Source organism: Eurypyga helias, unplaced genomic scaffold (genome assembly GCF_000690775.1).
Source record: "Eurypyga helias isolate BGI_N326 unplaced genomic scaffold, ASM69077v1 scaffold41101, whole genome shotgun sequence".
Taxonomy (NCBI): Eukaryota; Metazoa; Chordata; class Aves; order Eurypygiformes; family Eurypygidae; genus Eurypyga; species Eurypyga helias.
Window position 1 is genome coordinate 1 of NW_010229624.1, and position 16,124 is coordinate 16,124.

At 38.2% G+C, this 16,124-nt stretch overlaps 1 protein-coding gene across 1 annotated transcript; it reads left to right on the forward strand.

Annotated features, from left to right (window-relative positions):
* Window positions 1-256: 256 nt before the first annotated feature.
* On the forward strand, window positions 257-15,411 carry LOC104516217 (superkiller viralicidic activity 2-like 2; the record flags this gene model as incomplete). The annotated part of the gene is made up of 14 exons (XM_010160480.1): window positions 257-385; window positions 2,015-2,081; window positions 4,194-4,256; window positions 4,803-4,915; window positions 5,732-5,906; window positions 7,000-7,090; window positions 7,445-7,569; window positions 8,775-8,873; window positions 9,608-9,710; window positions 9,846-9,977; window positions 11,054-11,133; window positions 12,553-12,663; window positions 13,746-13,847; window positions 15,286-15,411. Coding segments are annotated over 14 exons (1,516 nt in total), but the record flags the coding sequence as incomplete, so codon positions are not given.
* Between the last annotated feature and the right edge of the window lie 713 nt (window positions 15,412-16,124).

A 16,124-nucleotide genomic window follows, 5' to 3' on the forward strand; every position in this document is an offset into this window, starting at 1 on the left:
GGGACGCGATTTCCTGGGATTCCTGCCACCAAAGCTGTAGCTAGCCCTGGCGCAGGGGGCGATTGGGGAGCGCAGGGATATGGTGGCAAGCTCATCCCCGAAGTGGTTTGAAAACTCAGGGTGGTTTTCGTGCGTGGAGTACGCTGATTTGTGCCCTGAATGCAGGGTGATCACTGTTACCCACCGGACAGGTGATGTGTTTGTGAAAATGCATGCATAGAAGAGTGAAGCAGTACGTTTGTTGTCTATGTTGCAGAAATCGATCAGAGGAAAAATCTTCAGTAGCTGTGACAGGGAGGCTGAAAAGGCAAGTTGAGGTTGATGGTACTGAAGATGCCATTTCGGGGAAGAAGCCAAAATTGGAAGATGTATCAGAAGATGTTAAGTAAGTGCCCAGCTTAATATAAGGAAATCATAGCAAGACATACTGGTTAGCTATATGCTAGGTGTGAATAGTTGATATAAGTAGCCTTGCAGTATTTTCATATAAAGATGAATAGGCATATGAAGTTGTTTTTCCATTATCTGTATAGGTGAGGATGTGCTGGTAGTTAAGCTCAGCAGTGACGAGCACTGGGTATGCTTAAAATAATACTGCAGGCAGATAGGCAACTGCAGTGTGAAATGTTCGTGTATTTGTTGTTACTGCATATGGATGGGTGGTTCTTGGTCAAAGCAATTGTGTTGGTTTCAGACATATAGCAAGAGGTAAGCAGTGAGGCAGATGGGAGGGATCAGGCTTGCTGTGTAACACACCACTGGAAAACATAATTGGCTTGGGATACAGGAGGGAGAATTTGACCAAGGATATAGGAACAAGGCTTTTGAGGCATGTGAGATTGTAACTACAGTGAATATTTGGAATCTTAAGTGAAGTGAATTTGAGCACAAATCGCAGATCTTTGTCAGGGAGAGAGGGGTGTACTTGCACCTGTAGACAGCTGGGGAGATAAGGCAGCTGAAGGGAAGCCAGAATACCATTTCTCTGCTTTAGGATCTGTGTGTCTCTCCCTGTTTTCTTTCCAGAACTTCATGACAGGTATTATAAGGGGGTTTGAAAACAGATTGAAAGGACAGTGTGGGCACTTTTTCAGCTTGGTGTATCAGAACAGATTCTTTGGAACTTTAAAGTTTAGGCTGGTTCAGAAAATCATTAGAAGGGTTCATGGAAGAAAAAGTTCATCCAGAGTTGCCAGATGCAGGGGTGTACCTCCTAGCTCAAGATGTAGAAGAGTCTACTACAGAAATAAAAATTACGTGCTAGCTGAGTTCTTATACTTTTATCTGGATGATGCATGACTGACTTCTGTCAGACAGAATTTTGGTCTGGATTGTCATTTGGTCTTACATGGTAATTTTTCTTAAGTTCAAAGTAAGATTTTCTGTGATAAAGTCATGACAAGACAGAACACTGTAAACAAAGGGTGCCTGTATAGAAGCAAAATGGAGGCAGAGTCAACATTTTAAATCAGTTTCTGTGTTGGTGGTCTCAGTAGAAGTTATACTTGCCCACAGTATCTTACTAAATGTCAGAAAAGAACAGTTTTAGGCAGTGAGACACTACCTCCTTCTTGTGACCATGACAGAAGACTGGTAAAGAAAAAAGGACTGCCATCTTCAGGTAGCAGCTTGGGGTGCTTCAGGCTGCAGTTGCTTCAGTGTCCTGACTAGTAGCACAAGTACAGGTCTTGCTTTGTTGTATACTGGGGAAAAACCAGTCCCCATTTAATCCCAAAATTTTGTGTGAGCAAATGTGATCCAAGTGCTGATTTGTGGTGCAAGTTTTTAAGTGTTGCAAATCCCAGAGCAGTGGCTGGAGTAGATTCATATAGTAGCAAAATTTTAACACTTACAGGTGTTCTTAGTCCCGGTAGTAGTGTCAGCTCTTTCAAGTTTGTGCATCCTTCTTTTAATGGTGCAGTTAATAGTAGAAGGGAAGTTCAACATTTTCAGGTTTATGAAGAAAACGGGAATTTGTATACCTTGTCGGCAATCCTAACTTGTGTGTTTTCAGTCTGGCAGACCTGATGCCTCAAGTAAAGGTGCAAGCTGTGGAAACTGTTGAAGGTTGTACACATGAGGTGAGTGCAATGAAAATGCACATGAAAAGTAGAGGCTTGTTTCATAGGACTTTATCTATTACTGCCAGCATAATAATAGTGTTTATTGCACTTGTACTTAGTGTATCATAGAATCATATAGATTGGAAAAGATCAAGTCCAACCTAGCACTGCTAATGCCACTACTAAACCGTGTCCACACGTCTCAAATCCCTCCAGGGATGGTGACTCAACCACTTCCCTGGGCAGCCTGTTCCAATGCCTGACAACCCTTTTGGTGAAGAAATTTTTCCTGATATCCAATCTAAAGCTCCCCTGGCTCAACTTGAGGCCGTTTCCTCTCGTCCTGTCACTTGGGATGAGCGACCAACATCCACCTATCTGCAGCACAGAGAGGTGCTTTCAGGGAGTTGCAGAGAGTGATAAGGTCTCCCCTCAGCCTCCTCTTCTCTAGACTAACTTGTGCCCCAGCCCCTACCCCAGCTCCGTTGTCCTTCTCTGAACACAACCCAGCACCTCAGTGTCTTTCTTGCAGTGAGGGGCCCAAAACTGAACACGTGATTTGAGGTGAGGCCTCACCAGTGCCCAATACAGGGGGACAATCCCTGCCCTGGTCCTGCTGGCCACACTGTTCCTGATGCAGGCCAGGATGCCGTTGGCGTTCTCGGCCACCTGGACACACTGCTGGCTCATATTCAGTTGCCTGTCGACCAACACCCCCAGGTCCTTTTCCACCACGCAGCTTTCCCAGCGCTCTTCCCCAGGCCTGTAGCGTTGCAGGGGGTTGTTGCGGCCCAAGTATGGGACCTGGCACTTGGCCTTGTTGAACCTCATACAGTGGCCTGGGCCCATGGATCTAACCTGTCCAGATCCCTCTGCAAAGCCTTCCTACCCTCAGGCAGATATGTTATTTCATGTTATATTTAAGGTATAACAGGGTTTAAGGAGTTTGAGGTCTATATCTGGCACTGAGCATGCACAGAAAGCACTTTAAAATTTAATAGAATATCTTTCCAGAGGCAGTTTAAATGATACTTGCAATAAATCTAGTGATTGTGAAAGACTCTGATTATGTTGATACGTTTCCATATTTGAAACTTACCAAGCACATTCTGAGTACTGTTTGTTGTTGAGGAAAAGCTGGGGGTTGTTAAAATAGGTCTGTGTTCGTAGCGTGATCCAATTGGGCAGCACTGATTTGAAATATTTTGCTGCTCCGGCTCAAGAATGAGAGGCTTTCTTGTAAGGCTGATTGCTGTCGAAACTTACATTTTGGTAAAAACGGAAAAAAGTCTTTTAGGTAAAAGCACAATAATGAAAACTATGCATTTTCAAATTATGTTAATGGACATAAATCCAATTTAAAATATGAAAAATCAGAAGTATTAATGCTGAAATTTTTTTGAAGTCATCTTTCATCCGAAGATGATTGTCAGAAAGAATTTCTGTGAGAATGAAATATGTAAATTTTAACTCACTTGTACTTTTATGATCATTTTCTTTTCTGTGCTGTCTTCCAGAACTAGCTCAAATTAATTACGGTCACATTCACATACCCTGTATGATTAGACCTTTGTAATGTAGGAACTGTATATGCAGTTGATGATACAGGTTTAAAGCCTATGTATCTGTACAGTGTTTCCTACCTTGAGATGTCTGGTAGAGGTTTGCCAACACTTAGTAACTGAAGAGACTTTAAATATTTAGTATGAATGAATGTTAGATACTGGAACTTTACCTGTATAAATACACTGCCCTTGGAAAGGGATTGTTTCCTGTATGAGCTGAATATATTCTTCTAATGTCCATTGGCCAGAATCTGTGACTGTGCCTTGGCCTGAAGAGCTAGTATTTCAAGGAGGTGAAGCAGAAATATTTCACACAAGGCAGTAGGGGCTATCAGAGGATTGAGAGAAGGAGCATTGTTGGGGCAAGAGGATAGACATACAGATTGAAAAACTCAGACGAAGGAAGGAAGCCTTGACACATGAGCTCAGAGAACACAAGTAATAGAAATTCAAATTAGTTTTCATGCACTTTACATTTCCTGCCCCAGCTCTTCATAGCTTGTCAAGTCACTGGAGTTGACATCAAGAATTCTATAACTGCTTTTATTTAAAATGTATTTTATAGGTTGCACTTCCAGCAGATAAAGACTTCACAGGTCTGAAGCCAAGAACTGGAAAACCTGCAAAAGTATGTGATGGATTGCATTTATTTTTTCTTTTTGCCTGTGCTTTAGACAGTAGATGAGGATAGAGGGAAAAGTTACATACTTTGTCCGTAAGGCTTGGGGATGGGTATCTTTAAAATATGGCCTGTCATAAGGAAGACTATGTTTCTGTATTTTAAATTTGGAAGAATAAAGTGATGTGGTTGAATGGGGTGGATAGGCTGTTGTAATTTCAGTTCTATTCTCCAACATCAGTTTCAGGCTTCAGTTGCACACTGTAGTTTCTCTTCCTAAATGAGAGAAGATTAAGTCATTGGGGCAAGATTTTCATTTGATGTGATGAGACATAAGCAAAGAACTTAAGTGTGGTGTTAGATAAAATTATTTGAATACGAAGTTGTTGCCAAGTACTGAATTAAGATCAGTTGAAGTTACAAATACCCATGGGATTTAATTTCTGCCTGTAGTTTACACACTCCATCAGTCGCAAAATTGGAAGTTGAAAGTTGGAGTTGGAAGTAACAATCTGTGTTAAAAATATGTAATGCTTTTGCTTGCTGTCTTTTTAGGAATATCCATTTATTCTTGACGCCTTTCAGAGCGAAGCTATTCTTTGTGTAGATAATAACCAGTCAGTGTTGGTGTCGGCTCACACATCAGCTGGTAAAACTGTTTGTGCAGAGTAAGTAATTTTCTGACAGGCTCTAATAAGAGAATGGTGTGATGTTTGCAGTGTCACTTTGTTGAACCACCAGTAGCTGTTGTGTCTCACTTTCTGGATACAGAGTTTGGTCCATCAGTGTTAGAACTGAGTTGACTACTCTTGAATGTAAACATCACTTCTTTCATCTTGTTTAATGACTAGTCAAAGGTTGAGTTTTGTTTAAGCTTACCTTTTATTTTTGAACAATCTGGTTTTATTGAAATGTTGTATAGATTAAAGGAGAGTTTCTGTAATACAGATTTGCATGAATTTAGAAGAAACAGTTTTGTTTTCTAGCCCCTGGCTGTAACTAAAAAGGAGTTTCTTGTGTGTTACTTTGCTTTGTCAGATACCCTGTTTTGATTTAATTTGCAACTTGTTGTTCATCAGACAAGAAATCTTTAAAAGATAGCGTATGTTTTTGGTCAGGGTTGGGTCTGACAGGGGAGAGGCTTTGCTGACCTGAGAAGTGAGATGTACATGTAGTAACATTACGGCATGTGTTCAAATGGTAATAGTTTGTCATGAGGCAGTAACAGTTAGGTTTTTAGATTAAACTAGAAGTGCTCCGATGTCCATGAGAATCGGTTAACTTGTCAGTGGTTTGTCACTCTCCACAGGGGCATAAGTAATTGAGTCAAGATTGCACTGAGATAAATAATCTAGATATGAAATGTCATATCATTCTATTCGTGTTCTGAACTGCATATTTTATTTTTTTAAGCAGGAGATTAAAGAAATATGCTCTGAATGTGTCTTCCTGATAGCTTTAATATGTATAATGTTTAAATACAGGTATGCAATTGCCCTGGCATTGAGGGAGAAACAACGTGTCATATTTACAAGTCCAATTAAAGCTTTGAGTAATCAGAAGTACCGTGAGATGTATGAAGAATTTCAGGATGTTGGTTTGATGACTGGAGATGTCACCATTAATCCTACAGCTTCTTGTCTGGTAATGACAACCGAGGTAAGATCAGACATTACTTCTTGATCTGTCATTGTTTCCTTCTACCCTTTATTGGCTGAGAAGGTCTGATGATATTAAAGTTGTTATAATAAGCCCAATTAGGGTACCAAATGTTGAAAAGTTCATTATGCCTCTCTCTAATGTTCTGGCTTTTGGTTATTGAAAAAGGTAGGATAATCTCTGTAAATTCATACTTTTGGACTATTGGTCATGAACTTTGATTCTCACATGGAGAAAGGCAGAACTTAATTTCCTGAATGTTGAAGACGCTGAGTTTTCTTTGGATAGGTGTGAAGTACTGAAAGTCAGTCAGACTTAGTGAATCCAGTAGGGTCAGTATTTTGTTCTAGGGAAACAAAACGGGGAGAGGAAAAATCACTGAGTGACTGTTGGGTGGTTCACACTAGATGCTAGTACTCCAGCAATATACAGCTTTTCACCCTTGGTAACAAAGTACTGTTGGCACAGTTCTGTCGTATTTCTGTTGTAGAAATCTGTCTAGCCATATGTTGGAATTTTCCTCTTTCTGTCTTTACCTCGCAGGACTAGAGTCTTACGGAGAAAATTCTGGTAGGGGAAGGTTGGAGCGGAGAAACAGGATGACTCGATTTCTGACAAAAAGATTTCCTCTTGATCACAGAGAGGTTCGCCATTAGGATGCGGGAAGAAGGTGGCTAGGCAGAAGTAGTTCTGTAGACCTGTAACAAATATACTGCCACATAGGGGCTGGAAGAAAAACAATGTTTTGTTCTTTCATGTTCTTTCAGTGTTATTGTAGAGAAACTGGCTCATATCACTTCATGAGATTTGTTAGGTTGGAATCAAATTGGAAAGCATCTCACAGCTGATCTATAAACGCTTTTAAGTTGTGTGCAAAATAGAATCATAGAATGAATCATAGAATCACAGAATAGTTTGGTTTGGAAGGGACCTTAAAGATCATCTAGTTCCAACCCTCCTGCAATGGGCAGGGTTACATACTGTTTCATGTTGCCGTGTAAATGTGAACCGAAAATTCTGGAGTTTCTTACTGACTTCTCTGTAACATGTGGCTGTTATGTCATGTGATCCCCATTTTTTTTTTCTTTTCTAGATTTTGAGAAGTATGCTCTACAGAGGTTCTGAGGTTATGCGAGAGGTCGCATGGGTTATTTTTGATGAAATCCACTACATGAGAGATTCAGGTATTCTATCTGTACATTTTTTTCTTTTCAAGAAATCTTTTTCCCCAAGAACAATTACTTTTTTTTTGAAGAATAAAATCTTTATTCTCTCTAAAAATCAGTTATCTTTGTGCATAAATAATTCAGAGTTTGTTTTCTGCTGAACGTTTATAAGATAGTTATTGTAGTCTGTGTTTTCTTTGCCAAGGAAAAAAGAAAACATGGCATTTGTTATACCCCATTTGTGTAGGGGAGGCTTTTTTTTTCTTTTTCAGTTTCTGTTATTTTTGTCATTAAGCATGCTGTTCTTTAGCTTCAGAGCTGAAAAACAAGCTTTTGTCACCTAAATTTCCTGTGTGACTTTTCCATTTTCAGAACGTGGTGTGGTTTGGGAAGAGACAATTATTTTGCTCCCTGACAATGTTCATTATGTGTTTCTTTCTGCAACGATTCCAAATGCCCGTCAGTTTGCTGAATGGATCTGCCATCTTCACAAACAGGTAAAGTGTCTGATGTGCTCTACCTCCAGCCGTGTTGTCTTGTGGCATAATACTGTCTCTTTGGCTGGTGAGAAATGAACCTTTGAGTGTCTTTTTAGTCATCTTCATATTGCTTATAAATGATGGTATAGATCACTCCAGGCTTCTGTGGTTGCACTCGTAGCTTTTGCAGCTGTACTGGCCATTGGTTCTACACGGCGAGATTCAAGCTCTTTCTTTAAAGTTGATTTTGCATGCTTACTTAGACACCAGCCTGATTTCAACAAAGATTCTGAGTCATGAAACATGGGGAACGTACCATGATTTTCAGAGGGCTGATAGACGAGATTATTTGAAGAATTTGTTTGAAGAGCTCTGTAAAAAGGCCATATAGAAGTCAAAATTAAATTATAAATCCCCCAGAAACACGATATATGTATGCAAACAAAGTGAGGAAAGAGGAATGTAAAGAATCTATCCTGTCCCATAACGTTATGTTTATTTTACTCTGTTTCTTTAAGAGATGCTTTTGCAGCAAAGAATATGGGATTTAGAATTTGGGAAGTTAATATCCACAGGAGGTTGTTCCAATTTTAAAAATACCCCAGAGATTGATTCTTATGTTGTTTGTGATGGAAGGAGTGTAGTGTAAGAGATGTCTATTTAAGCTTGGCACAAAACCTTGACTTACTTTGCAGAACACTAGGCTGTGATTTTTTGTAAAGCAGATTCACTTAAGTGTTTTAAAGGAAGTGTTTTGTTTCTTTTGTTTTTTTCTGAACAAGTTTTTTCCTTGCATTAAAACTTTTAAGTGTTTTTAAAAGTCTACTGTGTGCCTTTTTCAGGTGTGATGTAAGGAACAGGCTTTTTTACAAAATAGAAGGTAGCAGTTTTTCCTTTGGTGTTAAAGGTGTTAGGGTTTTGAGTCTGTGTAATAATACAGAAGGAAATATTACCTGTCCCTACTTCTTGTGTTCTGAGAAATAATTTTTTTAACCAACTTATCTTCTTCTAAAGGATTTGCAAACTTTCATTTTCTTAAGCAACATCTTAAGTATGATACCCATACTCAAGAAAGAATCTGTTGTCTTAGTTTCTGTGAGTCTTACTTTCTGGCTATTAGAAAGATGTATCTTGATAATAATGTATCAGATTTTCCATCAAGCATGTTTTTCTACGAAGCAACTAGAAACATTAAATATTTATATGTGTGCTGTTCTTTATAGCCTTGCCATGTGATTTACACTGACTATCGACCCACTCCACTGCAGCATTATATATTCCCAGCAGGAGGAGATGGACTCCATCTGGTCGTTGATGAAAATGTAAGGAATATTCAGCTTGTTTGAAAGATCTTTCTCCTTGCATATCAGTCACAAGCTTGATGTCTTGCAAAATTTGGATTGGCTGTACAAATGATGTTTGGGCTAAAATGAAGTACAAATGGGCGACAGTGGTCTCTGAATTGCTGGGGTTTTTTTTGAGTTTTATAGAAGACATTGGTTTTATTTTCTAATGTCACGTAGTCAGCTGAGTAAGATATCTTAACTGCCCTCATCCTTGCTTTGTTTTCTAAAGTGCATGCTGCTTTCTGTAAATCTGTGAAGTCGCTAATGTTTCTTGTACTGTTTCTCACTTAAAAGAAAACATAGTAGCATTTAAATTTTTCTGTCCTGCTGATTTTGAAGTAACATCCTGTTAAAAATTCGTCATTGACTTGCACATCAGTAGCTAATGCCATAAGCAGTAGTACTGCACTTGAAACTTGGTCTTCAGGGGGCAGTGCAGTTTCATGCAGACAGTCCTAAAACCAGTTGTGGTATTGTGTCATCGACAGGTCTAGGGTTGTTGGTGTGGTGGGTAGAACAATAACTTCAGAGTCACCACTGTAATTCTGGGGTGTGCCACTGACCTAGTAAACTCATTTGCTAGCTTATGCATTGGTTTTGTCCTTCTGCCTGAAAATACGGGGTAATGGTACTGGCTGTGCAAAGCACCAACATTTTTAAGCGGGCTGTGTAAGAAGTAATTGCTTACAAAGGTTGTGTTTTATATCCAGGGAGATTTCAGAGAAGATAATTTTAATACTGCAATGCAAGTGCTTAGAGATGCAGGAGACTTAGCAAAAGGGGACCAGAAAGGCAGGAAAGGAGGAACGAAAGGTGAGTTTGAATCCCATTCTAAAGTAACTTTTTGTGTAACACAACAAAGTTGTATGGATGTTGTGCTTATGTCTCATCCATTAAGGTATTTTATTTTGCTAAAATTACATTTAAGTTAATGTAATCTCTCTGCAGGTCCTTCAAATGTTTTTAAGATTGTGAAGATGATAATGGAAAGGAATTTCCAACCTGTGATCATTTTCAGCTTCAGTAAGAAAGACTGCGAGGCCTATGCACTTCAGATGACAAAGTTAGATTTCAATACAGGTACAGATGAATAAAATACAGTTTTATTCAGGATTGTATTTTAATGTGAAATGTTACTCTGGTTAGATATTTTTATTTCCTTTGGCACTTCGTGTGTGAAAACAAGTGAAAAATATGTATTGCTTTTTCATTTACTGTGCTGTTACATCAGGCCACTTTCAGTAGTAAACTGTTGGTGCAGAAAGTAGTTCGTCATCACGATGCTGATTCGTTCTTCTATTTTAATCTTTGTTTCTTTCTCCAAAATCCTGTTCGCTGTAATAATAGCACAAGACTTTGTAGAAAATTCTGTCTCTGTTAGGAGAAGATTGATCAAAGCAAATGTATTTCTCAAAATTTTCATGTTCATTAGGAAAATTAGTATTCTCTCCAAGTCAAAGCAACTGTATAACAAACCACTAGACTGTTTTTCTCGACTATTCAATCCAGTTTTCTTTCTTTGCTTCCTCCCCCTTCTTATCTGAAAAATCTCAAAAAGGTAAACAAAGAAGATTTTTTCATTTTGGATTAAGACCAAGCTTGGGAAACAAGTCTAAATTCATAGCTTCTTGGAAATTAAGAGTTGTAACAAAAATAAGGCATCTGTTGTAAATCAGTGTATCATTTAATGTTTGTGAACTATTCACAGTTGTTGGTTACTTGATCCAATATTTGCATGTTTGGGGTACTGCTTAAGTAGAGGGGATGTAAACTTTGAGAATTAGTGGGGAAGAGGAAGAGCCTCTTATGTCCATGCAGGCAGGTACTAGTGGATAGAAGAGAAATGGGGAGGTTTATGAAATAGGCAGAAAGTATATAAAACTGAGAAATCCCAAGCTTGGGAGTTGCTGAAGTTTGGATTACTCTGCCAGGTTTGCTCTGTTTTCCTTTTCCCTGAGCATCTACTTCTGGTTACCATTTCATGCTCATGTTCAAGTTTTGATTGTCTGACCCGATGTGGGTGGTTTTGTGTAGAGTTCATTCTTCCACACTATTTTTATTGTAAACTTCTGTAAATATTAGAATGTGGGAACGCTTTATTTGCACATGGTGTCAGCCTTCTGGATTTTGTAACAATTTTTGAATTGCCTTCTTAGATGAAGAAAAAAAGATGGTTGAAGAAGTGTTCAATAACGCAATTGATTGTCTGTCAGATGAAGACAAAAAGCTTCCTCAGGTGAGTGGAGATTGAATAAAGGTAGCTGCTGCTCTCCTGTTTTCTGCAACTTTTGAGGCTGTGGCTCTGTTGTAGTGGGTACAGAAATCATGAACTGGATATTCTTATACATCTCCCTGGGTTTTAATATCTTTTGCATTGCTCCTTGGCATTGTGAAATAGGACTCAGTGGTGAAGGTTCCTTCCAGCTGTGATTCCAGCAAATTACATGTGCCAGAATTAACTATGGCATTCCTACCCTGTGAAATTTTTTTTTTTATTATTATATTTTTAAGTAAACATAAGGGCTTAGAAAGATATATCTGGCTTAAAACTGTCTGGAAATAGTTCAGATGAGAGTGCAGTATGCACTTTATCAGTTTTTGACTGCTGAGCCTTTAAAAAAGTTGAATTAATTCACCTGCATTCTAATTTATTGTGTAATGATTAAGCATAGTGAGTATCTTTACAGTGGAAAAAAGGCAAGCTTCTATGTCACGGTATATTACAGGATTCAGTACTTTCGCAGCAAATACTGAAACTGTAATTTTTTTCTGTCCTCCGTTTTCTTTTATTTATTTCTGTACATCATTTCTTAATGTAGTGATCTCTGTTGTGAGCGTAGCCAAGTTCTCCTTGAAACAAAAAAACGTTTTAATTTTTGGCCGTGTCTACTTCCTTTGACTTCCACACATCTGTTTGAACTTGAGAAAAATGGATAATAGGAATCCAGTACACAACGTGTTATGTGCTGGGGGTTTTTATAAGCTTGTAGCAGTGGCATGATATCCAAGTAAGCAGTTTTGGTCTCTGAACAATGATACCTCAAAAGTGTATTCTGAGGATTAGGTTTGGATGTGGTAAGCAAGTGTTAATAGATTGTTAATGAGAATCTTTGTTTCCAAAGGAAAAAATGAGACAGAGCTAAGTTTATGTAGGTACTTGTTTGAAGTATAATGTTTTTAGAGTTTAAGAAATTAATTCAGTCATTTACAGCCTGAATTTCCTTGTACGGCTCTCCTGGTGCCAACTTCAGTGTTTTGCAGCACATATCAGTAAGTGAAATCACTGCAACTAAAATTGAAACAAAATATCTCGTGCATCCCAAGATTGCTGTGTCCAAAAATGATTTTAAATTAGCTTTTTTTTTTTTTTTAATAGAGGCAAATTTAAATACTGACTGCATGTGTAAATTAGCTTCACAGTTGGCCCAACCCAATTTAAGACTGGTATACTGAAAAGATTGGACTCTGGCTTTATCCTTTATATAATTCCTAGTTCTAACTGGAAAATAATATTGAAGCTATATTAATTGTATTTTAAATTAGGAAATAGGGAATTACATGAACACTAAGGGCAGTGTTGAGGTTTTCCACACAGGTTTTATTTTTTAATAAGAAGTAATAATTTGTTTACTGGTCTTTCTGTATTTCTGCTCAGGTTGAGCATATACTTCCTCTTCTGAAGCGAGGAATTGGTATCCATCATGGTGGTCTGCTTCCTATCTTGAAAGAAACCATAGAAATTCTTTTCTCCGAGGGCCTAATAAAGGTATATATATTTCATGTCAATATTTAGTTTTTTCGCTGTGCTGAATACAAAGTCATTAATGCTGAAACACTGAGAAGTATGTCTTATCTTAGAATGCACAATGATATTGTAGTGGAGATCTGCTCCTGACTGAAAAAGGTGATAGATTTGGCACTGAAAGTTTGGCACATGCCAAACTGAAAAGTGCTTTGTGTTATGAATGTGATTCTGTGCAGGAAGCATGAGGCTTTTTAGTTAGCAAAAACTTCTTTTGTATATTGTGTTTACCTGTAAGTAGGCAATTAAAAAAACCCAAACAAACCCTAGACACGTACAAAGTTTGGATAGGCTCTGTTCTGTGAGTCTACATGCTGGCTTCTGCGAGTGCCCACAGCACCTCTGGTAGCCTGTAGCTGTTCAGTGGCACAGGTTAGTTGGTGTAATGAGCTGCAGCTCCATCGCCTTGAAAAATGCAAGTATTTGCATAAATGCCTCCATTGTTACCTGAAAAAGCGATTCTTGAAGCTTTTCTTTTTATTTATTCTCTATAAGGAAAAGTCTTTACTTTGCCTCAAATGTCTTATGTTAGTGCACAATTACAGCTCTAGTTTTAAGTGTTCTAGAGTTTATTCTAAGTATTTAAATTTACAATGTCTAATATTTTCTTCAACAGTTTCATGATACATTTTGCTCCTATAAACAACTCTAGATATTTATCAAGCTGTTTGTTGGTTGCCCTGAGGGATGTACATTCAGAAAAATCTAACCTTAGATAAAGATTATGGTATTTTGTTTGGGTAGTTAATTGCTGTTTTCTTCTTACAACTTTGAATGTGGAAATCCACTATTGTTTTTCATTATTATCATTTGATCCCCCTTGTGTTTTCTTTTGGAGTCTCTTACATGGTCCCATGTTTTCCCAGAGGAAATACGGGAAGGGAGAAAGAATGGTTTGGGACCAGTTTTTAAATATTGAATGCACCTATGTTGACGGTATATAAGTAGTAAAATCTGGAGAGGTTTTGTGTAGCAATCTCTGAGTATTTGCACATTTGCTTAAGAGCCTTTGTTTTCGCCTTTGTAACTTCAGTCTGTTTATTTAGGCCTTGTTTGCAACAGAGACTTTTGCTATGGGAATTAATATGCCAGCCAGGACTGTGTTATTTACAAGTGCCAGCAAATTTGATGGAAAAGATTTCCGATGGGTAAGTGAAAAATGAGTTCTGGAGAATAACTGAATTGTGTTATTGAAACCTATTAGGATTAAATTTACTCTCAACATACACATTTAAATGTAAGGGAAAATAACTTCTAAAAATCTTTCTTTGTTCACTAATCCATTTATACTTAGTGTACCAGTTCTTGAAGACAAGATTCCTCGGATTATGCATGAAAGTATTTGTTTTAATACCCACAGCAAAAGGGCATCAAACACAGATTAGCAGTGGACATTGGATTAGACTGAGATTTCTGAACAGCTTGTCCAAAACTGAGACCCAAATACCATCTTCTGTGTCAGGAGTGTGGACAGTGAGTGGCCTCGGTATCATAGCGTAATGATCACGAAATCTAGGTTTTGACAGACCCAAGAAAAGAGATCATTTACCTCAGGAGAGGACTGATTGTTCTGTTACAGCAGAGTATTTTGAGTAGCCCACAAAAAGACAGAAATGTGCAGAGGGAGAGACAGGTTCTTAAACAGCTGGAAAACAAACAATTTAAAAAATGTAAACACTAAACCCAGGTATTTGATTCACATGTAAATAATAATAAAGGTGGAGAAGACATCACAGCAAAACTTTGTAAGTGTCCTGGTTCATCTTTGAGAGATGGTAAAATTGCAGTGAACAGGACAAGTGACTTGACGTGTGCTTTATGAAGTCAGCCTCTCTTCAGTCTTGGTTTGGGCTGTTCAGATTCGCGATTCAGTCAGGCTGATTACATGTCCATAAGATACATGAGAGCATTAGCTACCCATCAGGTATCAGACATGTGGAACTTCTCGTTTTGAAATGATTTAGCATGGTTTCCTTAAGTAGTTTTTGAGATTGACTTAAAGCGAGATGCAGAAAATTGTTGGAACGCAAGTTCCACGGGTGACAAAAATCCTGTTCTGTAACTTACTGAGACCTGGGGAACCAGCTGTAGCTGGGTCTTGTCCACGTCCCAGTTCTTTATAACCTCTCCAGTTTACACAGGTAGTGGGCATAGAAATACAGCTCTTGGTAGGCGTCAGTGATTTCGTGTGACATTTGAATCATCTGAGTGAGATGATACATTATTTCAAGATGGTGAAGATACATTTTAATAATCTCTGTCATGCCCAGCAACTTTCCGTCATGTGAGACGTGAGTAAAATGGGGTTTGTGCTTACTAAAATGGTGCACTGTGTTACAGAAGTCACTGGCTGGGGGAGCATTAGTTAACCGACACTGCTGACACGCATTATTTGTGTCTTCGTAGCGCAGTGATCAATTACGAGTAATTAATTCAATCTGTGAAAAGTTCACGTCTTAGATAACTTTTCTTTGCTAATTTTTATACATCATGTTCATTTACTGTGTAATTGTAAGTAGCACTTTATATGTTCTTGCTTTTTTTCCAATGTATATAATTTTTTTTCTTTTCCTCTTTTTATCCTAGATATCCTCAGGTGAATACATTCAGATGTCAGGTCGTGCAGGACGCCGAGGTATGGATGACAGAGGAATAGTAATTCTTATGGTGGATGAGAAAATGAGTCCAACAATTGGCAAGCAGCTTTTGAAGGTAAAGAATTTTTTTTTTTTTTTTAATCCTCCCCACTAAGGTTACTCTCATTTGAATAATGCAACGGGTAAAATTAGACACCTAGAGCAAAAGATCGTACGTATGTAGGTCATGCAGGTGGGACATGAGGACTAAAAGGAGTGTGGGCTTTCACTGAATTACCATTAAAGCAGGAGTTTCTATTGTGAAACAGAATTAGAAGGCTAGTATCATCCCTCTCTGTATGAAGGGGATCTGAGGCAGAAGAGGTAGAATTGTATCTTGTTTTCTAGTGACATCACTACTGCTGCAGTATTCTGTTTGTTTCTTCCTGACCACAGTCAGTTATTGCTGAATTAGAAAAGGTGTGCTGAGCTTTCACAAGAATCATTAAAGGCTTCGTTCTGTGGAGAAATAATGCTTGTTAATGGACTTCTTAGTGTAATAGAAAAACTGAACAAAGTAATGCAAAAAATCAGGTACATAAATAAGAAGAGTGAGAGGGCCGTCAGTGAGCTAAAATTAACTATGGAGGAATTGATAGTAAGTAGGAAACTTATGTTTGGGAACTAAGAGGTTGGAAAAAAAACAGTCTTGTGACTGAGATGGACATTAGATTATAGGTCTTCCCCAAACTGTAATCGAAGTTGGTATGGATTCTTAGAATAATACCATAATTTGAATGTGAAACATCACACTCATTACACTTCTATTTAAATTCCATGGCAAAAATC